This window comes from Rhincodon typus, chromosome 2 (assembly GCF_021869965.1).
Source record: "Rhincodon typus isolate 14 chromosome 2, sRhiTyp1.1, whole genome shotgun sequence".
Taxonomy (NCBI): domain Eukaryota; kingdom Metazoa; phylum Chordata; class Chondrichthyes; order Orectolobiformes; family Rhincodontidae; genus Rhincodon; species Rhincodon typus.
This window is the reverse complement of record NC_063333.1, coordinates 118,021,181-118,048,619: the sequence shown is the minus strand read 5'-3', so window position 1 is coordinate 118,048,619 and position 27,439 is coordinate 118,021,181. Positions and strand designations below refer to the sequence as shown.

The 27,439-nt window shown below is 40.6% G+C and overlaps 1 protein-coding gene across 1 annotated transcript in view; it reads right to left on the bottom strand.

Moving 5' to 3' along the window:
- Positions 1–3,141: 3,141 nt before the first annotated feature.
- stmnd1 (stathmin domain containing 1) overlaps positions 3,142–27,439 on the bottom strand; it is a 29,421-nt gene continuing 5,123 nt past the window's right edge. Inside the window, 4 exon segments of the mRNA XM_020517947.2 lie at positions 3,142–3,597; positions 5,827–5,967; positions 11,862–12,019; positions 16,161–16,323. Coding sequence (XP_020373536.2) covers positions 3,265–3,597; positions 5,827–5,967; positions 11,862–12,019; positions 16,161–16,323 — 795 coding nt within the window. The 3' untranslated portion in view covers positions 3,142–3,264.

Genomic DNA, 27,439 nt, shown 5'->3' with positions numbered 1-27,439 from the left:
TTTCCTCTGCGTGCTCCAGTTTCCTCCCACAGTTCAAAGATGTGCAGGCTAGGTGGATTGGCCAAGCTAAATTGCCTATAGTGTTCAGAAATGTGTAGATTAGGTGGGTTTGGGGAATGGGTCTGGGTGGGATGCTCTGAGGGTTGCTGTGGACTTGTTGGGCCAAAGGGCCTGTTTGCACACTGTAGGGATTCTATGGACTATGGACTTCCGGTTTTGTTTTTCAGTGGTTTATGTATTGGGTCCAGTTCCACGTGTTTGTTGACGGGGTTCCGGTTGGAATGCCAGGCCTCCAGGAATTCCCTGGCTTGTCTCTGTTTGGATTGTGCTGTTATAGATGTGTTGTCCCAGTCAAATTCGTGTCCGTCTTTGTCCATATGTACTGAGACAGTGGGAACTGGCCATGCCTCTTGGTGGCTAACTGGAGTCCGTATGTCCTTATTGTCAGTTTTCTTCCAGTTTGACCTACGTAATGTTTCTCACAGTCCTTGCATGGTATTTTGTATTTTGTATATTACGTTGGTTTTATTGGTTGTGGGTATGGGATCCTTTATGTTCGTCAGTAGCTGTCATAGGGTGGTTGTTGGTTTGTGGGCTACCCCGACACCTAGGAGTCTGAGAAATCTTGTGGTCATCTCTGATATGTCTCTGATGTACGGTAGGGTGACTAGTGTGTCTGGTCGTGTTGTGTCTTCTTGTTGTGGTCTGTCATGGAGGTAATGGTGGTTTGTGCTTTTTGGCTATCCATTCCTTTTAAAAACTCTGTGTAAGTGCTCCTGTTCTGCTTTGTGCAATTCTGGATTGCTGCAGTGTGGCTCGTTTGAATAATGTCCTGATGCAGCTTCGTTTATGGGTGTTGGGATGATTGCTGATGTAATTAGGTATCTGGTCCGTATGGGTGGTCTTTCTGTATATGCTAGTCTGGAGTTCCCCATTGTTCTTACGTTCTATCATTACGTCTGGAAGGGTAGTCGGTTATTGTTCACTTCTTCTTTGTGAATTTTATTCCAGTGAGCATGTTGTTTATGTGTCGGTGGGTTTATTCTAGTCTTGTGCATTTGATAATCATGGAAGTGTCATCTACATAGCGGATCCAGAGTTTGGGTTTAATAGTGGGGAGTGCTGTTCATTCTAACCTTTGCATTACCCCTTCTGCTATTAATCCTGATATCGGGGATCCCATTGGTGTTCCGTTGATTTGTTTAAATATATGGTCATTGAAGGTGAAGTGGGTTGTGAGGCACAGATCCAACGGTTTCAGGATGCTGTCCTTGCTGATGCTGTTGGTGTCATGGGGTGCCTACCTAGCCAACCAGACCATTGCTACACAGCTGGATGAATCAGGACGGCAGACACCCCATGACACGATCATTGACTTCAGAAAGAAAGAAGGAGAACAAACCCCCATCTACATCAATGGAATTGAAGTTGAGAGGGTGAAGAGCGTCAAGTTCCTCCGAGTAACAATAACCGACAACCTTCCTGGATTTCCCACGTAGATGCAACAGTCAAGAAGGCACAACAATGCTTCTTCTTCCTCAGGTGGCTCAGAAAATTTGGCATGTCCATAAAGTGCCCCACCAACTTCGACAGATGCACCATTGAAAGCATTCTGTCTGGGTGCATAACGGCCTGGTATGGCAACCACTGTGCTGAGGACTGTTAAGAAACTACAGAAAGTGGTGTGCATAGCCTAAACCATCACAGAAGTCAACCTTCCATCCATGGACTCTATTTACACGGCTTGCTGATTGGAAAGGCTGCCAACATCGTCAAAGACCCATCCCACCCAGTAATGACCTCCTACAACCTCTTCCATCAGGCAGAAGATACAGAAACCTGAACACACACATGAGCAGGTTCAGGAATAGCTTCTTCCCAGTCATTGATAGACTGATGAATGGACTCTGTAGCCTCAAATAACACTGATCTTGTTAACGTTGATCTCACCTAGCGCATACCCTGTGCAATGTAACCTGTATGTCTCTGTCTATGTCTTTTTGATTTGTCCATCCTTGCTTACTATGATCTGCCTGTACTGCGCGTAAACAAAGCTTTTCACTGTACTTCGGTACGCATGACAATAAATCAATCAATTGATCAATGGTAGGTGGGAAGGAGTTTGGTTAGTGCCCTAGGAGGGTTTGGGTGTCTTGGAGATCAGTCCTTAGCAGAATGATGGTAACAGGAAATATCAAAGAAAAATTCTAGAATTATTACTATTTTTAAAAGTAAACTTGATGGTGTAAAGGGGAGGGAGTATTCAGGCCTGTTGATATGTGATAAATCGCAACATTGTGTCCATATCTTCAGCTGCCTGGGGTCTAAGCTCTGGCATGTCTCACCTCTCCACCATTCGAAGTGGCAGAGCCAGAACTGGAAAGTTGCCATTCCTCTTAATAGAAGATGGTCAACATGGAAACAATTATCTTAGGCATTGTTAGACTTGTGTAATAGACCCTGTAAAGAGGTGAGTTCAGCCTGAATCTTTAGCCACCGGATGAGGCCACCACCTTGATTCAGCTCCATGTTACCTGGCCGTTGCGGGTGTTTAGTTATTTTTGGTAGGTAAGGATACCAAGGACATGGATTGAGGCTGGATAAATTGAGTTGAGGCACAGATCAGCTATCTGTATCTAAATGATATGTGGGATGGACTCAAGGGGTTAAAACTAATGGCTTAATCCTCATTCTGTGTTTCTGTTAAGTCAACTGAAAGGTAATTTTTTTTCTATGCTCTATTTTGCTTGGTTCCTCCCATGCTCCACACCATCCTTGGATCAGAGGAATGGAAATTCATCTACTCTCAGACCTTAGTCTCATGCTAGACCTCAGAGATAAATGCAGACATGACTGTCTCTTCAAAGTCTCATCAACCACTCTTTTTACTTCTGATCAATTAATCTATCCTCCCATTGGCACTTTTGGGATCATTGAAATTAATATGTTGCGAATCATGACTTCAATCTGACATTAGCCATTCAATGCAGCAATCTGTTGGAACATTTCCACCTTTCATTTGATTTTTTTGGGCCTTTGCCAACATTTATTATATTTTTACAAGTAAAACATACATTTCTAAAAAAAGCAGAAGTTTCTGCAAGAAACATAATCAATACGGACAACCTTTATTGACACAGAATAATTCTCTTCACAATGGTTTCATACATTTTGGCAATTCTTAGTTTAAGACAATGCAACAAAGGTGAAAATTTTCACTAAGACATTACAGGCGGTGATTGATGTATCATGTGCAGTATTGATTCAGATTTTGTTCACAATTACTTCGTCAGCTATTTTTGTTGTCAAATAATGTCCATCATCAAATTCTACAACCTCACAACAGTCCCCTGCATTAATCTTTCTTTCCTGTTGGTTTAATCCAGTCTGGTCAACTAGGTCGTTGTTTTCATCCTTTTCATTTGTGATCTCCTGTTGTTCTTGCTGGTTTTCTTTGTGTTTGGTATTTATTTTCTCAACAACTTCCTCCAGTTTTGCCTGGTCAGGTTCTGGAGGTATCCTAGTAGTTTCTTCTTGTATTATCGCCGGTGAAGAATTAAACTTATTCAGTCTTTCCTTTAACTTGACTTCTTTCATCTAAGAAAGAACATTACTATTATGTTTAACGAGTAATTTCCAACTATACTTCACCTACTTCAACCAGATTAAAAATAACTGATCGATTGTGAAGTCCTCTGCATATTTAGCACAATTGAGGTAGTTCGAATGTAAGTTTATTTAATATGAAAAAAGATGCCCTTTGTCTAACTTATTTTCAATTATTCTTCTCTGTTTCCTAGTAAGAACAATGGTATTATTGTATCGCCAAATCTTATTAATGTGTTTAATGACTAATTAACATAGAGCATAAATTTACAAACTGAGCTGCCATTATGATGAGTTCTTATGTGTATTCCTCATACATTTCTGAAAAATAATTCAAGGTGGACACCCAATTTCTTATATATATGCTCTCTTAAGCAGGGCAAGTTCTCCACTGGAAGCAAGATTTTAAAATTATCTCTGTAATGTCTACATTTTTACAAAATTGGATGGTACTGCCTCAGTGGTGGCAAAGGCTTAGTGGGTCAAATAGCATCCTTCTCTAGTTCACTTGCCAGTACTTTTTCTGGCAGGGGACTTTACGGCATTTGTCTGAGGATGCCACCAATCTCCTGATAAAATCACAGCAGGATATTTGGAAAACCCAGTATTGTTCCATGTGGCCTTTGGACTTTTGTGCCCATTTTATGAATCATGTATTGGTGTTTCCACAGGTCAAAGAAGAAGCAGGTCAGATAAAGGATATTGGTGAGGTCTGAGTACATGATAGATTTGCATGTTGTTTTTTTCACCTCTTGGATCTGGGCTTGAAACCAAACTGGCTCTCTAAATAAACATTTCCTTCTTTAATCATTTGCATAGCTGCCAATGAATTGGGTTGCTGGTGGTATAAGGCCACAAAATTAAATGAGTTACACCTTGTGACAAATTTAGCATCTTTACACAGGTTGCCCAAGGATGTCGATATTGTGGGAAATGCTGTGTCAAACTGGTATAGTGGAAAATATTTGGCCAGATTTTCTGAGGAGTGGCAATCATACACAGATTGCATTCTAATTCTTTCTTATGTTAAATAAGAGCTTCACATTTCTGACAGAGGATTCCAATCAGAGCTCATTACAGAAATACTGAGCCATTCTATTAATCTGACAGGTCTCTTATGTGCCAGATAGACAGGGGAAGGCAAACCATGGCAACCAGTTGCTGTGTGATTTAAAAGTGCAGCATCACAACCGGCCAGTTTGACAGCTCCGGGGAAAGGCTAAGTGAGTTAGGTAAGTGTGATGTTAGGGTGCTGGGACAGTGGGCTGCCAGGTATGTAGGTTTTGGGTTCCAGGTAAGTATGGTGCCAGGATACAAAGTCACAAGGGAGCCAGGTAAGCGATGGAGCGTTTGTGGTAAGTCAGGATGGGTGGGAGATATTGGGTCCGGCAGAGCAGCATAGCATGGGAAATGGGGTTGGTGATGGGGGTAGGGATTGAATGGATGGTTGTGGGGTCCCATTGGGGAAAGGGACAGCGTGATAGAGCCCGCACTGGGGGAATGCAGGGTGTCATGTCTGCGCAGGGTGTTTTGGATCCTTTGGGGGTTTTGGGTCAGGGTCTGGGGTTCATAAAGGGTCTGATGAGGGTGTAATTGGGATGATGTGGTAAGTTGAGGGGTTAGTTAGCTTTTTTCAATAATGATCAACTATTGATTTAACAGCAGCCAAACCTTTCAAATTCTTCAATTTAAATGGATGAATCAGAGAGTTCCAGGTGGAGGAGAAATGCCCAGTGGAATCTTTATCTTCACATGCAATTCACTTGAATGACTACTACATACCCCTGTGTAACTCCCACCTACACTGCAGAAACAAATGCCTGGCACTTGAAAAATCCAGGCCAATGTTTGTTTAAAGTTGATAGAAGCACGTTACTGAGAAAGAGTAATAGATTTGTCCCATATCTAATTTCTGCGTTTTCAGAGCTGGCACAAGGCAGGAAAGCTGGACAAGTATTTCACTTGCCAGGAAAAGGTTCTGATGGGTAGACATGTGTTGTGTTCACTTTCCAAGCATAAAACAGACACAAAGCACACCGATGTAGCAGCAGAATGGCCTGCATCCTATCTGTGAAAATTTAGAACACTGTAAATGATCATTTTATTTTAAATACACACCAGCACATAAGTCTAATTAGATTCATCTGCAGAATGGTCCCATGCAATAGGAGTACAGTGAAATTGCTTCGTATTCTATTATAGAATAGTACTATACAATACCTTCCTCCTTTCCTCTGCTGCTATCATTTTATTTTCAATCTCCTCTATTGTCACACTCTTTTGTACAGTTGTTTCATTCTTTAGCTTATCAAGTCTTGATGGAGGTTTCTTTAAAATTCCCTCAGTTGACTTCACGTCAAACTAGCATGGTAGTAAACAAAAGGAAATGACATTGAAAATAAATTTCAAAGATCTGTTAAAGCATTCAAGAGAAATCAACCTGCTAACGAGATAAAGAGTTCAAAACTGCAACAGTAAAATCATGGGACTGTACCTAATTTAAACAGTTTGTGTGTATTTTGCTAGAATTTTCACAAAAAAAAGTCAACATGAAAATCCTGGCCTACAGAAATACTTCCTTTGGCAGTTCTGTTTTGATTGAGGACTTGTGGGGCCTCTTGTGGTGCTACCTGTGGGACCAGAAGATCCAGGTTCAAATCCCACCTACCCTGGAAGTTGTGTCACAACAACTCTGAACAGGTCAATTTAAAATAATTTTATGGAATTCAATCCAGCTAAATGTGAAGTGATACACTTGGGCAGGACAAACAAGGCAAGTGAATACATGATAAATGGTAGGTCCCTGGGAAACACTGAGGATCAGAGGGTCCTTGGTTTGCATGTCCACTAGACCCTTAAAGTTCCTCAGGACAGGTGGATAAAGTAGTTAAGAAATCATATGGTACATGGTATATCAGTCAAGGCATAGAGTTTAGGAGCAGAGATGTTATACTGGAAGTGTATAAAGCATTGATTGAGCCACAGTTCTCAATTGTGTGCACAGGGTGGACAAAGGAGGCAAACAGAAAAATATACAGTCATAGCAACCAGAGAGAATAAAAAGGCAGAAGTAACAGATTCTGATGGGAAAATGATTTGAAAGATACAGAAGGATGGGTGGAACCCAAGGGGAACTCCTGTGGAACAAAAAAATGGTGGGATGATCAAAAAACAGATATAATGGTAAAAGGTCAGATAATCAAATTATCTCTGTACTTTAACCTATCTAGAAGGGTCAATGTCAAGATACAGTGGCTTCAGAATGCCATGGGAACACTGATGATGAGCAAATCCCGGAATTGGGAATGTTAGATCAGAAAATGAATTAGCGTATGGGAACACCCCGTCCATACACAGGGGTTTGTCTATCAGAGCCAATTGTGAACCAACCCCATTGACATCAATGGTAATTAAGGCTAAGGAGTCCAAGTGGAGGCAAAAGAGAGAAGGGGAGGGACAGGAGGAGTCTGTAACTAATATGTAGAAAATCAACTACGTACCTTTCACTCCAGCAAAAAGCTGTTGTCATTTGAAAGAGCTGCTCAGATGGAAACCCCAACATGACAGCCCATAGTTTTGGACTAAACTGCAGGAGATGAAGAAGTTCCACTCCATGTACCCCAAAGACTACCATGTTTTGGTCAAGGTTAAATGTCCGGGGGATATTTGGGAGCACCTGGCTAGATGGTATCAGGATGAACATTGTGTAGTCACTGAAACAACAGCCTCTGGGACAGACCTGAGGGATGCTAATGAGGAATCTGGGGAGGCAGTAAAGTGAGCCCTAGAGAAAGGTGAATTTATTTGGGGATGCACTGCTGCTGGTCATAAAAGAAAGGATTACTAACAATTGATTAATTCAAAAGGGAAGTGGGAAGCCTATGTCCAATTCTCAGGAAATGAACGCCCTCATTAAATGATCATATATTTCTCAAGTTGATGAAGCAAGGGCTCGAGCGAGACATCAGAAGGTTTTGAGAATGGGCTTTTCTGTAGGCGGAAGTTATAGAGATATCATGCAGTGGTCAACAGGCTTAGATGAACAAACTGGGAGTAAAATTCGATGTAAGTACCCAGAAAGGATGTTACCGTTGCGGTAAACATGGACACTTTGTGTGAGATTGTCAGGCCCTGAGGAGAGGACAGACTGGTAACCATTGTCTGAATTGTAGGAAACTTGGTCACTGACATGATGACTGTTGAACACCAGAGGTGGAAAGGAGGAGCAGGAGCAGTGATCTAAACAGGCACACATTAGTGACTAGAACAGAGGCTCTGACATTGGATGGGGCCCGACAACTAATCAGGGTCTTATTAGGAAACGAATAGGTAATACCAGCTCTCGGATCATCTTACGACTGGAGAGCTCCATATGTTTATTGTTGTGCAGGGATGGCAGTGTAGGATGTTAATAGACACTGGGCCTGTCTCAATTGCACACCTGCACTTGCCAACTACATTGATACTATAACTGTGTCTGGGGCTGGTGGACAGCACCTCTCAGAATAAAGCACTGAGAGACGATTCCATTAGGAGTGGGAGGGTTAGTGATCTCTATCCTGATGTGGAGGTATAAAATGACCAAAGAAAGTATTCTCAGAATAGACCATTTGAAAAAACTAAGAGACTTAATTTAGGCCACCAAACAGTAAAATAATAATGCTCTTTTAAAAGAAACAAGACCCCTGTGATTGCAAGTAAAATAGCTGTCTTGACCTACACCACACTGACATGTGGGAACAATATAGGGACTGAAACTTTGTGTGTCAACAAATCACAGGGGTCTGGCCACAGTAAAAGCAAGACTGTGGGAGCGTCAATATGACACTGATCCACATACCAGGGCCAGAGCATTACCCAAGGAAACATAACCCTGAAGAGCTTATAACAAATAGATGATTAATGTAAAAGGGAACAGCTCACAGCCTGGAACCAGGGATACCTTAATCTGATTATGAATCATTTATTGTCCAAGACTTGGAATGATTTCCTTCATATTGCACAAGTTGAAGGAGAAGGCATGGGCAATAAGGTTGTTGTATTACGTTTAAAATTTACAAGCCATTCTACAATAGCTGTTGATCCTCCTCAGAAAAACTGACAATTATGGCATTGACATGTGACTGTGTTGAAAACATTTTGACACCAGTACCAAGGATGGGCTACATGCCAAAAGTCAACAACACCAGGAACGATAATGGAAAAGTGGTGGATATGCCCAGAGAACAATGAACTCGTCACAACTGTGGCAACAGTAACAATGTGGGGCAAGGTGGCTCAGTGGTTAGCGCTGCTGCCTCATAGCACCAGAGATCCAGGTTCAATTCCACCCTCAGGCAACTATCTGTGTTGAGTTTGCACATTCTCCCCGTGTCCATATGGGTTTCCTCTGGGTGATCTGGTTTCCTTGCACAGTTCAAAGATGTGTGGGTTAGATGGATTGGCCATGGGAAATACAGGGTTGTAGGGTAAGGGGTGGTTCTGCGTGGGATGCTCTTTGAAGGGTCAGTGTGGACTTGATGGGCTGAATGGCCTGCTCCCACACTGTAGAGGTTCTATGAATACATTATACCAACAGTACAGCAGGGGTAGCGAACTGGAGGTGTGATTAAACAACCCTCCAAATTGGCTTTAAGCCCCAGTCCAAAAATGGACTACTGCTGATAAAAGATGATACATTTTATAAGATAATGTAGACCATGAGCTGGTATCCATTGTCCTAACAATCTGCAATATTGGTTTGCCTGCATGGTATTCAGGTCACACTTGAGTGCTATATACAGCTTTGGTCAAACAGATGATAACATGGGCAGCTTGGGTTAATGGTGGAGGGCAGCCATTTTCTGTACTCCCAGTTTGGGGAGTGCTAGTAGGTTGACTATTTAGTCAGTTAATAAATTAACAAAGATGCAGGAAAACATTTCAAAAGATGCAGTCAGAAATGATATCTGCAGGATCTATGGATCATGGATACTTGATCAGCCAAGTGAAAACCTGAGACAAATTCATGAGGGTGAGGTATCCCTCTGGATAACTAATGCACAGCTGGTTAACCTGTCATGCCACGGGGATTATGGCCTGACCGGTTGCCAGCTCAGTGGCTTAAGAAGTGTATTTAAAACAGATGCAGAATGTGTTAAAAATGATAATATATTGATAATTCTAGCAATCCTAGTTGTACCAGAGTAAATATCATTTATGACACTATATAGGATAGAGAACATTGAGGTGATATGGGTGTATTATTATGTGAGGCATCATAATAAACCACCATATGCAGTAGAGATAGGGGGAAATACAATAAGTACTAGTTTTGATAGGTATAGTGTAGAAGCCTCCTCAGTACTTTGTCCACATACAAAATATGATACAGAAGAAACATGGTTCAGCTTTAATGCAATGGTCGACAGTACAATGGAAGCTATATGAGCTACAATGGAAACAACTTATGTTGCAATGTTGCATATCTAGGTACAAGGAGATATTGTATCATTACATCATAAAAGCAACATGGAAACAATTGATCTTATTCTATAAGCAATAATGTGGTGCCTTTATACCCACAGGTACTGGCGAGGATGGGAAAGGTAAAACTGGTGGAAATCTACAAAAGACAAACAGTTAACGTGCAGGTGAAGAAGGATATTAGCGAAAGGCCTGAAACGTCAGCCTTCCTGCTCCTATGATGCTGCTTGGCCTGCTGTGTTCATCCAGCTCTACACCTTGTTATCTAATATTTGAGCCAGTTCCCCTAAACAGTCCCACTGCTGCCTGAATTCCTTACAGGTACCTGAGATGAGACATAGTGGCTGTATAGAATCTATCACAAACTGCAGCAGCAAATAAGGATATTACCTGATAATTTCAGACAAATAGATACCACCACTTGGTGGCAGGAACTGTGGCATTGGAGATCAAATATGCAGATACACCCCATGGATTAGGATCATCTTCCAAGTTTCAGTTATCACCCCGCTTGCACTGGTTGTATACCTAACCTACTTGGTTTACAGCACCAGAAGAACACACAAGAAATGGAAATGAGTATGGGAATTGGAGATTCCAGGGTCAGATAGCATGAATTGGGGGTATATAATACTAGACCAAACCATACAGATGGTATAACCAAGTACCTCTACAAACCTAAGGTCAATATCTAGCCATTTCCACCAAGTTGGCTACCTTGGGCCAGGCTGAGGGCCAAAAGTAGGGGAAATGAAGGGGTTAAGTTATTTGAGGATTAAAGTTGTAGCCATAGAATCAATAAAAAGGTCAAGTTAGTTATGAATTAAACTTTAGCCATGTAGTAGTAAAAATCAAAGCTAACAAAGCATGTGGGAGCTGCAGGTGCGCAGAAACATAAGTCACAAACAAAGCATTCAGATTGTCAAGGATAATAGCATAGAAGCCATGCTATCAGAGGCTTTGGGTGAAAGAGACAAAGCTTATGAAAGACTGTAGGAAACAAAGTTAATATGGGACATGAGGATGTTGACGTGTGGGAATTGTTTATGCATACTGTAATCTGTATAAAGCTTAAAGGTGTTCTGTAACCCACCATTGTGAGTTTTAGCCTTCAGTGTTAAGGTTTCTTCTTCATATGTGCATATGAAATAAATTATCAAAATCTGTTCTCTTGAAATCTTCTATCAATTTGTCAAGTACAAATAAAACAGATGGCTTTCTCCATGAAGAGATGAGAAGTTTAAGTGAGAACAAAAAAAATTAATTGATAGCTTTGAGTTAACCCAAGTGGGAAAACCCAAGTGGTACATGAATTGGTACATGAATGCTTTCTGATGCAGTTTGCCAAAGAAGCCACAAGAGATAATGTTAGGGAAAAGAAGTTGGAACATCCCTCAAGATCAGTGACCACACAATTATTAAGTTTAATGTGAACAAGGAGTCAGAAATCACTAAGACCAGGAATTGGATACATAATGATAAAAATGATAAATTTAAAGATATGAGAGAATAATAAAAGCTAAAGACTGGGATAACTGAGAAATTCGTAGAATACTTGGCACTCCTTCAAAGAAATAATGCTGGTGGTGCTTCTGAGGGCATTGACTACGGTTTGTAGTCACAAAATTGAATAAGTTATGATCTCAAGTTTTGAATAATTATACTCGTGCAAGATAACTTATTTCCAGGTGTCACTCTGTTGCTCATGTTGTGTTAAATCACAATTAACATTGTTTTAACAGTAATGAGTTCTATGATCCTAATGTCAGAAGATAGAAGTTAACACATACCATAGGACTGTGAACCTCTTGCCACTCTTCATTGTGGGCCTGGTTTAAGATCCCCTGAACTAAAAGTTCTTGTAGAATGTCAGCAGATCTTGGTCTCTCCCTGATTTCTTGTATTGGTCCATTCTTTTTCAGCAAGCTACTTGCAGTAAGTGCTAAATCTGTAGGTTGAAACAAAATACTTGAATTAGGAACAATTAGGGGTAACTTATTGAAGAACACCAAATAACTCCTCAGACTTTCTCTTTGAACATGTCAGCATGTTTTTGGAATGGGAACTTATGTTGAACCACAAGTGTCTAAATTCACTAAAGGCACAACTCAAGTTGTGCAAAATTGTCAGGGAGGGTCTCTGACCGACTGGCTATTTAATGTTATCGTAGATTAAAAGCGTGTTATGTTCATAGGTTCATTGAAAGCTGCCTGTGACCATCAGACACTGCAGCATTTTGAGTGCTTTGTCAATTCCAATGCAACAATTGTATTTAATAAGTTTGTCACAGATATTCACTTTTAGCTTGGACAGATCATTAGCTATTTAATCATGGCATCATTTTTCTTTGGCAAATGAAGTGGCAGGGAAATCTACTTGAGATTATTTGAGAGTGTTTACTAAAATATTAATCTTTTGCACAGGAACATGTATTCAATACAGTCTGGACTGAAAGAGTTAACACTTATCTTTCTTCATCTGTAAATGTCTCAGAGGGAAAGCTCTTGGTTAATGCCAGCTCAGGCCCAAAGTACAAAGATGGGTAAAATCTGGTGTTAATTAAGCAATCCATTCAGGAAAATGAATGCTATAGACTACTGGAATTGTTACAAGCATACAGTGAAGTATGGATTGTCTTTCTCGGTTAAGGGGTGATGTTAAAGTGGGAAGTGGTAGTTGGCAGGAATGAGGCAGTAGTCAGGACTATTTATTCTACATTATGGAAATATTTATGAAGATATTAGGTACAACATTTCTTTCAGTCTCACGACTCTGATGGGAACCAAATCTTTTTGGAAGTATTAATCGCTCATGGAATAAATAGAATACATATAAAAATACAAAGCATAGGGCAGGGAAAGGCCACTCAGTCCATCAAATCTGTTCCTTCCAAAGACAATCTGCCCTGTCACAGACACCACCATATTTAATTAATCTCTTGCCAGGATAATTCACATGAACGTCCTGAAAGAAACCAAGCAAAAATTTCACAATGCAATAATCTTTCCATTGGCTGTAGCAGCAAAAGACTCATTGGAGTATATTCTCAACTTGCTCCCTAGCATTGTGGATGATCTGTGATTTGTCATGTACTCTTAACAAATGTACATCAACTTATTTGTCAAACTGTTTTTATCCAAGACAACTTGTGTAATATTCAAGCTACCAAACAAACAACACTCGCTTCCTGTACAATATAAATGCTGTTTCCATTTACATTGGCATTTCTTGTGAATATCCCAATGAATATAACATGAAAATCTTTGTCAAACAGCTACTTTTTTTTCAGCAATACCATTATGATAATATAATATGCAGCTTTAGCTGAAAACGGAAGATGTCAAACCAAAGACGGAGAAAAAGCACCAATTATCTTGTAGTTTAAGAATGAACAATATATGAGTAAATGAATACTAGCTTGGGGATTAGATTACAAAGGAAAGAAAGTTATGCTTTAATTGTACAGAGACTTGATAACATCCTCTTTGAAATATTAGTCTCAGTCCTAGGCATCACTCCTCAGGAAGGATGGATGGGTCATGGAGGAGGGGCAGTACAGATTCATAAGATATCCAAAATTCATTATTGTTACAATTCTTTTTTTTTGTTAATTTAAGGAATGTAGGCATCGCTAGCTGGGCAAGAATTTATTGTGCATCCCAAGTTGCCTTTGAGAAAGTGATGGTGAGCTGCCTTCTTGAACTGCTGCACTCCATTTGGTGTAGATAGACCCACAATACCATTAGGTAGGGAGTTTTAGGATTTTTCCCCAATGACACTGAAGAATCAGGAATATATTTCCAAGCCAGGGTGGTGACTGGCTTGGAGGTAAACTTGAAAGTGGTGGTGTTTCCATATATCTGCTGTCCTTATCCTTCTAGATGGTAGTTGCCATGGCTTTGGAAAGCGTTAAGGAACTTTACAGAAATTTCTGCAGTGCGTCATGTAGTTAGTACACATTGCTGCGACTGAGCATTGGTGGTGCTGGGTGTGAATGTTTTTGGATGTGCTACCAATCAAGAAGGCTACATTGTCCTACGTGGTATCAAACCTCTAGAGTCCTGCTGCAGTTACACACATCAGGTGAGTATGGAGAATTCCATTACACTCCTGATTTGCGCCTTTTACATGATGGACAGGTTTAGTGTAGTCAGGGGTTGAGTTATTCAAGGCAGCATTCCTAGCCTCTGACCTGCTCTTGTAGCCACAATATTTATAGGGTAGTCCAACTCAGTTTCTGGTCAAAGGTAACTTTCAGGATGTGAAGGTGGGGAATTCATCTATGGCAATGCAATTGAATGTCAAGGGGCTATGGTTATATTCTCTTCTAATGGAGATAGTCATTCCGTGGCACTTGTGTAGCACAAGTGTTACTTGTCACTTATCAGCCTAAACTGGATATTGTCCAGGTCTTGTTGCAAATGGATATGGATTGCTTCAGTATCTGAGATGTCGCAAATGGTGCTGACCAATATGTCATCAGTGACAGTTTCCCACTTGAGATGACTGACCTCCAAACTACAACTATCCTCCTTTGTGTCTCTAACTAGCAAAGAGTTTTCCCCTAATTCCCATTGACTGTTGTTTCACTAAGAATCCTTGATGCCACACTTGGTCAAATATGACCTTGATATCAACAGCAATCACTATCACCTCACCTCTGGGATTCAGCTCTTTTGTCCATGTTTGAATCAAAGTTATAAAGAGGTCTGGAGCTGAGTGGCCTTGATGACTAACATTGTGCTCCTAGTGCAAATGATGCACATCGATCTATAACTACAACAAAAAAAGGTCCCTTTTTAGCAGTCTGAATAGCCAATTGTCAATCTTTCCAATTAATGAAGTCACTTTCTAAAAACTTCCATGTGAATTGCAGTCATGTGCCGTTTCTGCTCATCCCTTTGATTGGCACAACTCAGTAACAAAGTTGGCTGCTATTTATTCGCCAATGAAAGATTATTCTCTTCCGCCCTCTGCTGTGCTTATTTTTCAGTTGTACATCTCCAATGGCCCTGCCACCAACTCAAACTCCTATTAAAAAGATTCTATCTTCAGGGTCCTCATTAAATCCTTGTCTAACTTTCCCCTGCTGCTTTGTATCTTGCTTGCATTAACTTTTGCAATCTAACTCATCTGTGCTATGAAAATCATGGATCCATCTTCCTGATTGCTCAGATTCCTTCTTGATCCAACTACAGGAACCATCCTAGGCAAAGTGCCCAGCATTATAGTCAGGGCCACAAAAAAAGGTGTTATTTCAGTGCATCAGCATAATTAAGGATTCTAAATGAGTGCAGCTCTTGTTTAGCCCTACAATACATCTCCTATTATGGCTTCGTGTTCCTCAATTTCCATTGCTCAACTATTAGTAGCTATGCCACCGGTCAGTCACCTGACTGGACCCTAAACTCTGTGATCTCCTCCCTTTGCCTCTTTCTCGTCCTTTAAGACACTCCTAAACACCTATTACTTTGACTAAGATTCTGATCATCAGCCCTAATATCTCCGTATGTGGTGGGTATCAACTGTTGTTGGATAATACTTTTGTAAAGTACCTTGGGAAATATTACTACGTTAAAGGTTTTCTTTTGAGATTAAGATTTTCAGTGGTTTTAGGCCACTGTCCCCAGTGCCATACTGGAGTTCAACAGCAAATCTCCTGTGTATGTAATTATTTATGGAGGCAATGCTGCTGAATTCAGAACAGATGACTTACATTATGTGAGGATATGTACACTAAGCTCATATCGGAACTAGCGAAACTTAGGAAATACTTGTATACTTGAAGCATTATATAATTGAAAAATATAATTAAATACCCCACAATGAAACTCATGCAGCAATTTAAGAAGGAAGCTCGGCACCACCTTCTCAAGGGCAACTAAGGATGGGCAATAAATGCTGGGCCAACTAATGATGTCCACATTCTACGAGTGAATAAAGAAATGTTACATATGCATATTTGTGATTGACGGTAAGGCCAGGCTGACCTGGATGTCCTGTCTATTTAAATTGGGTATGAACAAATAGATGGCAGTGCTCCATGTACAATACTTTTGATTTACTGTGCTAATATGGTCACTCCATACCATCATTAAATCCATTTTGTAGTAATGTCCCATTTGCTTTTCTTAAAGGTGGCAAGGACTGTTGCACTGCACCTGGCAATGTTATTAAATCTTCTTCTGATACTTTGGATCCGGGTGAATCGTCAATGATGTTTAATTTGCTGCTTTTCCTATTGTTCTTAATCTAAAAAGGGCAATAAAAGATTTAGTTTCAATGAATCTGTTTGTTGCTGAAGTGATGTATATTGAGCTGTGATGTTATTTACCTCTGTTTTGCTTTGTCAACTTCTGGGTGTACTTATTTAGACTATTTTAGTTTTGTAATTGGCTGCATATATGCATATAAATAAAATGCTGCCATATGAACCATCAAAAAACTGGAAATAAACCAATAGACACACTTATACTCACTGGGAAAGAGAGCGAGACTTGAACTTTGAGTGCATTTCAATCGAGGAATGGGGTGGATGTTTCCATAAAATGATAGAACCATAGAAGGGCTACAGTATAGAAAGAGGTCATTCAGCCCATTATGTCTTGTTTGGCTAAATAAACTTGCGACATATTCTCATCCCATTTACCTGCATAAAATCTGTAGTATTGCAGGTTACAGTATTTCATGTGCAAATCCAGGTACCTTTTAAATGAGTTGAGGATTTCCACCACAACCACCAAACAAATTCTAGACACTCACCACCCTCTGTGTGAAAAATGTTTCCCTTGATATAAGGAAAACCTCGAACCTTTCTTCCAATCACAAATCTGTGTACCTGGTAATTGACGTCTTCACTAGGGAAGATGGCTTTTCCCTGTCCACTCTATCCAAGTCCCTCATTATTTTGAACACCTTGATTAAATCACCCCTCAGCATCCTCATTTCAAGGGAAAGGACCTTAGCCTATTCCATCTATCCTCATCCTGCAATTTCCAAGCCCTAGCTATATTCTTGTAAATCTTCTCTGTACTGTCTCAAGTCTAGTTATGTCCTTCCTGTAATGTGATGGCTAGAAATGTACACAAATCTCTAGTTATGGCTTAACCAGTGTCTTATATAATTCCAGCATACATCCTTGGCCTCATATTCAGTACATCACTTAGTGAAGGAAAGCATCCCATATGTCTTCTTTACCAGTCCTGTCACCTTCAGGGATCTGTGGACATGCACTCCAAGGTCCATGACCTCCTCAATCTCTCTCAATAATTCTCCCATTTTCTGATATGATCAATTTGAAGCTGGAGCTACTTTAAATTCTAATAGCAATTTGCACTCCACCAGCCATGAGCCACTATAAACAATCAGAAAGAAGCAGGTATCTGAGGAGCTCAGATAAATTGTGGGGAGTGGGAGAGGTGGGGAAGCTGAAACTTTAGACAGTAAATGTCCAGGATTTCCTTGTGGGTTCCAAAGCACCAAGAAGACTTCTAACCACAGCTCAAATTTCCTGGAACAGGGCAGCTGCACGGGGTTTGAAATATCAATGCTAAAGGATCATGAGATCCTAAGTTGTATGAGTTAATGAGTCTTCTATTTGACTCAAATAGGTGTAAAAGCTGCCTGAAAATAAGGGCCACCTAAAGATGGTTGTGGGGGAATGGGCCATAAAAGTTTGGAGACAATTTCAACTCCTTTATTCATTCATGGGATGAGGGCATCGCTGGCCAGGCAGCATTTATTGCCCATCCCTAATTGCCCAGAGGACAGTTCAGAGTCAACCACATTGCTGTGGGTCTGGAGTCACATGTAGGCCAGACCAGGTAAGGATGGCAGTTTCCTTTCCAAAAGGGCATTAGTGAACCAGATGGGTTTTTCCAACAATTGACAATGGATTCATGGTTATCATTAGATTCTTAATTCCAGATATTTATTGAATTCAAATTCCACCATCTGCCATGGTAGAATTTGAACCCAGGTCCCCAGAACATTATCTGGGTCTCTGGATTAACAGTACAGCGATAATACCACTAGGCCGGCGCCTCCCCTATTGCTGTACTGTTCTCTAAGGCTGAGACTGGCTCCCCTTGACGTGGTCCAAATGATGGTTGTAACACTGTTTAGCAGTTTCCAAATCACGATTAATACTGGTAGCTTTAGAGGAAAAGAACCAAGATTTCAAAAGAGAGCAACAGCAGGAAAGGGACTATGGAAATAACTCCAAAATGAATCAAATAAGTTCCAGGATATCCAGATGTCCCATGTCACTGGACTCAATTGTCCCTCCCTCCAGCACATTTTGAGACAGCTGTTGACCCAAACATAGTAATAGAAAGAAAAAAGTGTAATTACTTTAAAAAGTTTGAAGAAATTGAGGAAAATCTGTAATTTTTTAAAAAATGTTTGAAAATAATCACTTTTAAAAGTTCTGTCCTTTGTAAAGGGGCCAATTATATTTTTTGATTTTATAAGAAATACTGAAAACAGTACAAACAGGAAGGAAATTCAATAATGGCAGCTGCATGGCAGGAGGACACTAAGAAGAATGGGAGAGCTTGAGGTGGGTGGAAAGATAAAGAGAGGCCGAAAGACAGAGAGGCAGAGAGAGAAAAGGCAGGGCTGGCAGTTCCACTGTACCATGAAAAAGGGAGTTGTGAAGGTTTTGGAAAGAAGTGTACCATACAGGGAAGGTTACATCTATGGAATCCTGCCTATGAGGAAGCAGATGCTTGAAGGGAATCAGTTAAATCCTTGAAGAAAAGGAATTCCACTTATAAGAACTATGTGACTGAAACTGGGACCATACAGGCAGGCTGGACTGCATTCTAATTCTAATTCATATCAACGCAATGGTCAAGAAAGCACAACAACATCGCTACTTCCTCAGGAGGCTAAGGAAATTCGGCATGTCCACGAGGACTCTGATCAAGTTTTATAGCTGTACCATAGAAAGCATTCTATCTGGATGCATCGCAGCACGGTTCGGCAACTGTTCTTCCCAAGACTGCAAGAAACCACAAAGTCGTGAACACAGTCCAGTCCTCACACAAACCAGCCTTCCGTCCATTGAGTCCATCTATACCTCTCGCTGCCTTGGGAAAGCAACAACCATAATCAAAGACCCCTCCCAACCTGGTTATACTCTCCTCCACCCTCTTCGGTCAAGCAGAAGATATATAAAAGTTTGAATACACATACGAATAGATTCAAGAACAGCTTTATCCCCGTTGTTATTAGACTTCAGAATGGACCTCTTAAATTTTAAATTTGGTATTGATCTTGCTCTCTGTGCACTTTCTCTGCAGCTGTAGCATTGCATTCTTCACTCTGTTCTATTACCCTATGCACTTTGCATGGTTTAATCTGCCTGTACTGCAGGCAAAACAAAACGTTTCACTGTACCTAGGTACATGTGACAATAATAAATAAAAATAAATCACATCTATTAGATAGTCTCTGTTCTATCTGCTAGTCTTTGTGTAATTTATAGTTCATAATAATATACTTTATGATTTGCTTTTTAATTTATGTTTAGTCTGGCTCATGTTAAAACAAAAGTGACAAAAAGTAGAATCTTGACTGCTAATTTCTTCATTTTAGAGTTTGGTAAATTTGGTTATTTTAGTTTTCGGGTCCCTACAAGGATCAGAATAATATGTGACTACAGTATTATTATCCTCCAAATGCAGCAACTCATCAAAATAAGGAATTGATCCTTCCTTCCCCTTTGGCCTTTACCACTGAGAAAGACAAGACCAGCAGTGTTGTTAAAACACCATTACTCCTCCCCAAGTTCCTCATCAACTAATACACCATTCTGATATTTGAACCACATCACTGTTCTTTTATTATAATTCGGTCACTACCCTGAAATTCTCTACCTGGTAACTTACAAATATTAACCACCGTGTGTAGTTCAAGGAGAAGGTTTACCACCACTGCCTTCTCAAGTTTTACTACAGTTTGGAAAATCCCATCGCCTCACCACACAACAAATACCTGCTCTTCCTATACTTGTTGCCACTAATTTACCATTTCCTTAGGAGAATAAAATAAATAACTTGGATTTATCACATCCTCAGAAGGACAGGCCAAAATGCTTTACAATTAATGATTTTCTTTTGAATTGCCAGCAGATTTTGGTGAGAAGGTACAACAGCTATGCCACACAACTTAAAGGAAGATCGCAGAGACAGAAATGAAGTGATTAAAGTGTTCCTGATTGAGAGAGGAATTTTGGCTTGGACACTTGGAGAGTTTTCAATAATGCCAATGGATTTTTAAGCTTCAAATCATAGGGCAAGGTTTTGGATTTTAGGGCATGACCCAATGTTTTCAAGTTTGCTGATGATACAATACTGGGCAGGTCGGTGATTTGAAAGAAGGAGGCTTCAAGGTAACTAAGACACGTTGAGTGAGTGGGCAAACACATGCAGTTGCAGTACAACAAGGCTAGATGCAAAGTTATACACTTTGGTGTGAAAAACAGAAAAGCAGAGTATTATTTGATTGGTGATATATTGGGAAATGTGGATGTATAAAGAGATCTGCGTGTCCTCATACACCAATTAATGAAAGTAGACAGGCGGGTGCAGTAAGCAATTAGGAAGGCAAATGGTATATTCTAAGAGGATTTGAGTTCAGAATATGTCTTACTGCAGTTATACAGGGCCTTGCTGAAACTGCACCTGGGGTATTGCATGGAATTTGGTCTCCCTACCTAAGAAAGGATATACTTACCAAAGTGAGTGCAGCACAAGTTCACCATAAGTTCACCATCTTGAGACTGGGGATGACAGGACTGTCTTATGAGGAGACATTTGTTCGACTGGGCCTATATCCATGTAGAAGGATGAGTGGGAATCTGATTGAAATGTAAAAAAAATTAACAGGGCTGTACATGCAGGGAGGATATTTCCCCTGGTGGAGAAGTCTTGAACCAGAGGATATAGGGTAGGCCATTTAAGACTCAGGTGAGGAAACATTTTTTCACTCAAGGATAGTGAACCTTAGAATTCGCTACCATAGAAAGGTGCGAAAGCTAAGATATATTCAAGAAAGAGTCAATAACATTTTTAGATATTAAAGGCGTCTAGGGGTATGGGAATAAAATGGGAATATGGCATTAAGATAGAGGTTCAGCAATGATCATATGGAATGGTGGAGCAGGTTCTAAGAGTCAAATGGCCTATTCCTGCTCCTGGTTTCTATGTTTCCATGTCCCTGACACTAAGTCAAACGGGTTCACAACCCTGCATAATACAGAAAACAATCACTCAGGAGTGATTTTCCCTAAATCGTCCAATTTGCGGCCAGGGGACAGGCTTGCCATCTAATTAAGAACAGAGTATGGGTTCTTGAGGCTGAAGGGCAAGTAGGAGGCCATGCAGCTTGGAAGGAGCTGCAACTTGCAGTTCAGGTGAGAGAGAGAGAGGCTGCCCCCAGCTTAAGGTTCCCTCTATATCACTTTTCAAATTAAAAACCCAAACAGCAGCGGTGCTACTAATTTTTGCACCCATATTGGCCTTCATCTGAGTGCAAAAGTCCTGTTCAATGAATAATAGAATGGCACAAATCAGAAGGAAGACATTTGGCCCATTATGTCTACGTTAGGCTCTTGGCCCATCTTCTGTCCAGGACTATTGAAACAGGCAGGCAGTTATAAGGACCATTTCCATTCTGCAGCCTATTCCTAGAGTTTCTTACTCCATGGATATCAAAGCAAATATAATGTCAGAGGTGAACAGAATAATTTTTCTTCTGTTGGAGGAATCAATGCCAGATTGGTTACCTGGGGTTCTGGAGTGAAAGAAATGCAACTAAAATTGATTCTCCCTCTTGCCTATTCAATTAACCACTAGCATCATTGTTTGGCAAACTGAAGCCACTAAATAATTCAGATTGCTCAACGAATTAAGTCATAATTTTGCAGCTTGCTGCATCTTCATTCCTCATTAAACCTATTTCTAATTTTAGGTCAATGCTAAAAATGAAACCAAGCCAACTAATGGTCAAAAGGGAAACCACCAAAATTAGAACAAGCCACAAGTTTTTAAAATGGGTCTGAGGTAAAATTATTTGTATAGAATAGAAAGAACAGAACAGAAAAATACATGAAAAATACACTGAAAAGTTTATAAGTCGCCCCACCAAGGCACCTACATCACTGACAGATGTCATAAATGATAATGATTAAATAAATGTAAAATTAAGACAGAGTTCATCACCGTTCAGTTAACGACTCCTGGGCTCGGGGAAATCCAATTTAGGAATGATGGAATACCCTGAATACGCAGCTGGGACAGCACAGCAACGCTGGGTCACTAGATGCCAGGCTAGAAGCCTTCACCAAAGAAGACCGCCTACAGGTGGCTGGAATACCCGGATGCAAAAAACAAAGAAGGTCTCTACATGGGGACAAGATCTCCAAGCTGGGACAAGACTGCCACACCAGGAGACCACCATGCCAGGCCGAGACCACCTTTCTCCTCCTTCAGGTTGTCGGGCCTAGCTGCAGACCTGGGGCCTTGGCCTAGCCTGCAGGTCTGGGCTGCAGGAGTCAGTCCAGGACTTGTTCCTCGCTCGCCGGGAGACCCTGAGCTGGGGTGGAACCATGTCCAGCTCGTCCTGGCATTGCTGCCACTGCTGCCAGAGGCTTAAAAGAAAAAAAGGAAAAAGAAAACAAAGAAAAAGAGCAAAAGTAAAAAGAAAGAGAAAGAAAGTCAACTGGAATGGACGAGCTCAGGCTCAGCTCCTTTACTCCACCGCCATCTTGTATCTATGTTTGTGTGTATGAAAGATTATGTATTTGTGGATAGGGAAGTGTTACAATGTTGAGGATAGAATTTTGCAACATAAAGATCTCAAACCTGTAGGGCTGAGGAGACTGCTGTAACATATTGTTGGAAGAAACGTCTACCAAACTAAGGCTTAAATAAATTACAAGATTATACTACCTTTCAGATTGAATAACCGTGTTACTGTGATCACCCAGCTTTCAAGTATAAGTACAAAGAAATGATGATAAATCAAAATCAGGTAAATCAAAGCTCTAGCTGTGTTGATATTGTCAGCCATTCCTGCCAGCAACATAGGAAGTCCAATATAAGGATGCCCATGATATACTGAAGTTCCAGACTCGTAATTCCAGATTAGCACCTTTTTTCTCTTATTCTTGTATGAGATATAGGTATAAAGGCAAAGCTGGCATTTGATGCCCACTTCTAGTTATCTTTAACCTGATTGGCTCTCAAGGCCATTTCAGAGGGCAGTTAATAAGCAACCTCAGTGCTATGGGTCTGGAGTTACATGTAGGCCAGGCCAGGTCAGATTTCCTTACCTAAAGGATATTAACGAACAAAACAGGATTTCATGACAATTGACAATGGTTACATGGTTGTCATTAGATTAGTATTAGCTACAACTGAACACTAGTCTGGGGTGATTATCAGTCTAGTGACATTACCACCACATCACTTCCTCCCACAAAAGATGAACTTGCAAAAGCTTGTCATGCACCTATGTCAAATACTCAGAGCAGAATTAGGTCACAATATAGCACAAAATTACAGTCAAGCAACCATATGACATCAAGATTTCTCTGTGAAATCCTCCAAGTAAGGTTTAACATGTGAGAAAGTTAAAAGTATTGTTAATTACAGACCAGGTGATGTTGATGCAGTAAATGGAAAGCTGTGGTGTGAAGCAAAAGCTGGAAAATGCCAAGGTGTAGGAGATTTCACCATTGAATCTACCAATCACTCTGAAGCATAAGGCTAAAATCTTGGAAGATCCTGACAGGCTTGCATTCTCTCCAACAAGGAATACGAAGGGGATAGTTGGCTATCATGATATCAAAGAAGCTTTGGTTCAAGATCGCACAAGTAGAGAACATTCCCGTCTTTGGTGCAATCCTGCAAGAAAAGGAGTTGCCCTAGAAAATAGGTGGTATTGCAAGAAATTCACTTGCAGCAATGTCCCAATTCAAGACAACACACGGTACTGTCTTCTGCAAGTAAACTGTGCGGGTGCAGCACTTACAGTGACAGATGGTTGACAGCAAAATGTTCCTATCCATATCCTGAACGAATATATGCCATGGATGAAACTGGACTGTTTTATCATCTTTTATCAGATCACTCTTCAATGTTTATGAATGAAACATGCAATGTTGAAAGCAAAGCAATCAATGTGTCGCTCCCAGTGGTCCACGCCAACATGGATGGCACCAGAAAGCTTCTGATGCATGTAGTAAGAAAGTCCAAGAAGCCATGCTGCTTTGTCAATGTCAGCACACCACCAAACACCACTGGTCTCAACAGCATCATGATAATAATCTTACCTTTCAACATCATGGCCAATGGATTGGTTGGGGGGGTGAGATTAGAAACCTAAGAATAATTATCAACAGCAGTTGATCCATCAGATTGTCAAGGCCATCAAGAAGAATCAGGAGTACAATCACCACTCCTCTGGCTGTTTTTGTAATCACCTTGAAATTTGCATGCTTTATGTTTGCAGACCCTTCTGTCAGGTTAAACAGTTTGTATCCATGTACTGTGCTGCAACTCCCTACTCATTTTAACTACCACAATTAAGTCTTCCCTTCACCTTCCCTGTTTGCATGAGAACATACCCAGTTTTTCTAGCCTTCTATACAAAAAAGCTATACAAAAGCCTGGTTTTGCCACATCTGGAGTGTTGTGTCCAGTTCTGGTCACCTCATTACAGGAAAGATGTGGAAGCGTTGGAAAAGGTGCAGAGGAGATTTACCAGGATGTTGCCTGGAATGGACGGAAGGTCTAACGAGGAAAGGTTGAGAGAGCTAGGGCTTTTCTCTTTAGAACAACAAAGGATGAGAGCTCTGATGCTGCTTGGCCTGCTGTGTTCATCCAGCTCTACACCTTGTTATCTCAGAAGTACAATCAGCTGTTTTGTGGAAATCTGGCAGATGGTGACGGATTCTGAGTTCTAACAGACTAAGACTGAACAAGATGTCAAAAATGAAGAGAGCAGAGTAAAATCAACCATCTCAATGATGAAGATGTTTCTGTTCCTACATGGGAGGCCAGCAGAGACAACAACGGAAACTTATGCTGAGATGGACAATACTGAACGCTGCACTACAGAACTGATGAGACAATCAAACATAGAGTCATAGAGTTATACAGCATGGAAACAGATCCTTCAGTCCAACTTGTCATGCTGACCAGATATCCTAAACTGATTCAGTCCATTTGCCAGCGCTTGGCCCATATCACTCTTAGCCCTTCCTATTCATTTAACCATCCAGGTGCCTTTTAAATGTTATAATTGTACCTCCCTCCACCACTTCCTCTGGCAGCTCATTCCATACATGCACCACTCTGTGCATGAAAATGTTGCCCCTTAGGTTCCTTCTAAATTTTTCCCATCTCACCTTAAACCTAAGCCTTCCAGTTTTGGACTCTCCTACCCTGGAAAAAAGACCTTGGTATTCACCCTAACCATGCCCCTCATGATTTTATAAATCTCTATAAGGTCTCCCCTAGCCTCCAATGCTCTGGGGGTAAAAAGTCCACTCTATTAAGTCTCTTACTGTAGCTCAAACCCTCCAAACTCAGGAATATCCTTGTGAATCTTTCCTGAACCCTTTCAAGTTTAACAACATCTTTCCTACCGCAGGGAGACCAGAATTGAATGCAATATTCTAAAAGTGGCCTAAACAATGTCCTGTACAGCCACAACATAACATCCCACCTCTTATACTCAATTCACTGATCAATGAAGGCAAGCATAAACAAATGCCTTCATTACCACCCTTTCGACCTGCAACTCCACTTCCAAGGAATTATGAACCTGCACTCCTAGTTCCCTTTGTTCATCAACACTCCCCAGGACCCTACCATTAAGTGTATAAGTCCTGCCCTGATTTGCCTTTCCAAAATGCAGCACCTCACAGTTATTTAAATTAGACTCTATCTGCCACTCCCCGGCCCTTTGGCCCATCTGATCAAGTTCCCATTGTACTCTGAGATAATCTTCTTCACTGATGGCTACACCATACCTCTAGAGTTCAATACTGTGTTTACACCCAAATCATTTATATAAATGATGAAAAACATTGGACCCAGCACTGATCCTTGTAGCGCACCACTGCTCACAGACCTTTAGTCCAAAAAACAACCCTTCACCACTACCATCTGTCTCCTATCTTCACGTCAATTTTGTATGCAATTGTCTAGCTCCCCATGGATTATACATGATCTAATCTTGCTAATCAGTCTACCGTGTGGAACCTTGGTGAACGCTTTACTGAAGTCCATGTAGACAATGTCTACCGCAGTGTGTTCATCAGTCCTCTTTGTCACTTCTACAAAAAACTCAGTCAGGTTCATGAGACACAATTTCCCATACACAAAGCCATGTTGACTCTCCCTAATCAGTCATGAGAACAAAGGGGATAAATAAGCAATTTAATAGAAGTGTTTGCAATTATAATAGATTGGAATGGAGTAAATAAAATACAAACTGCTTCCACTAACTAAAGAACATAGAATGAGGAATCATCACTTAAAATTATTTAAAATCAGAGGTTTATGAAGCTATGTAATGCACTAACAGAGTTAAGGATTGATACATGTACCATGTCAAAATGTTTTAAAATGTTCCATAGATGGTGAAAGAAAAGGTAATTAAAGTGACATGGAAACATTATGTATGTCTAAATCACAGAAATGATTGTAAACACCTTGTTACACCTGTAAAGACAAGATGGATCTGTTACAAATTCAAAACTGCAACTTCATAAAAATGGAAAAGAAATATGTATGATTTTCATTGTAAATAGCAATAGCAAAGTAATGCATTTTGGTATGAGTTACATACTTTCTGTCTATCTCTCCTTCAGATCATGCTCTATTGGGGCATTGGTGTCCATTTTGATTAAATATCCATGATTATTCTTGGAAAAGTACTGCAAAGGTTTGCCATTGCCTTCTACAGCAAAAGTGACCAAGAAACTGTCCACCTCTTATTGCATGCCAGCATCCATTTTGGAAGGATTTCCAGGTTTATAATCAAATTCTGGAGAGTGTGATGATACTGTGCCTTTAAGAGATGTGTTCTGTGCTGTTTCTAGTGCAGAGGGGTGTTGTCACAGTGGTAGCAAAATGTCTCCTTCAGCCAGGCAGTTGGTAAACACCTTTAGAGTTCTCCCTGGGTGTTTTTTTACACAACAAAAGAATTGTGAGTGGGTGGGATCAGGGCTCACACAGACCCAAGAAGGCTGTTAGTTTTGCTTTCAGTTAGTTGAACAGGTTTATTCTGCTACAAAAACAAAGTTGCTGGAAAAGCTCAGCAGGTCTAGCAGCATCTGTGAAGGAGAAAA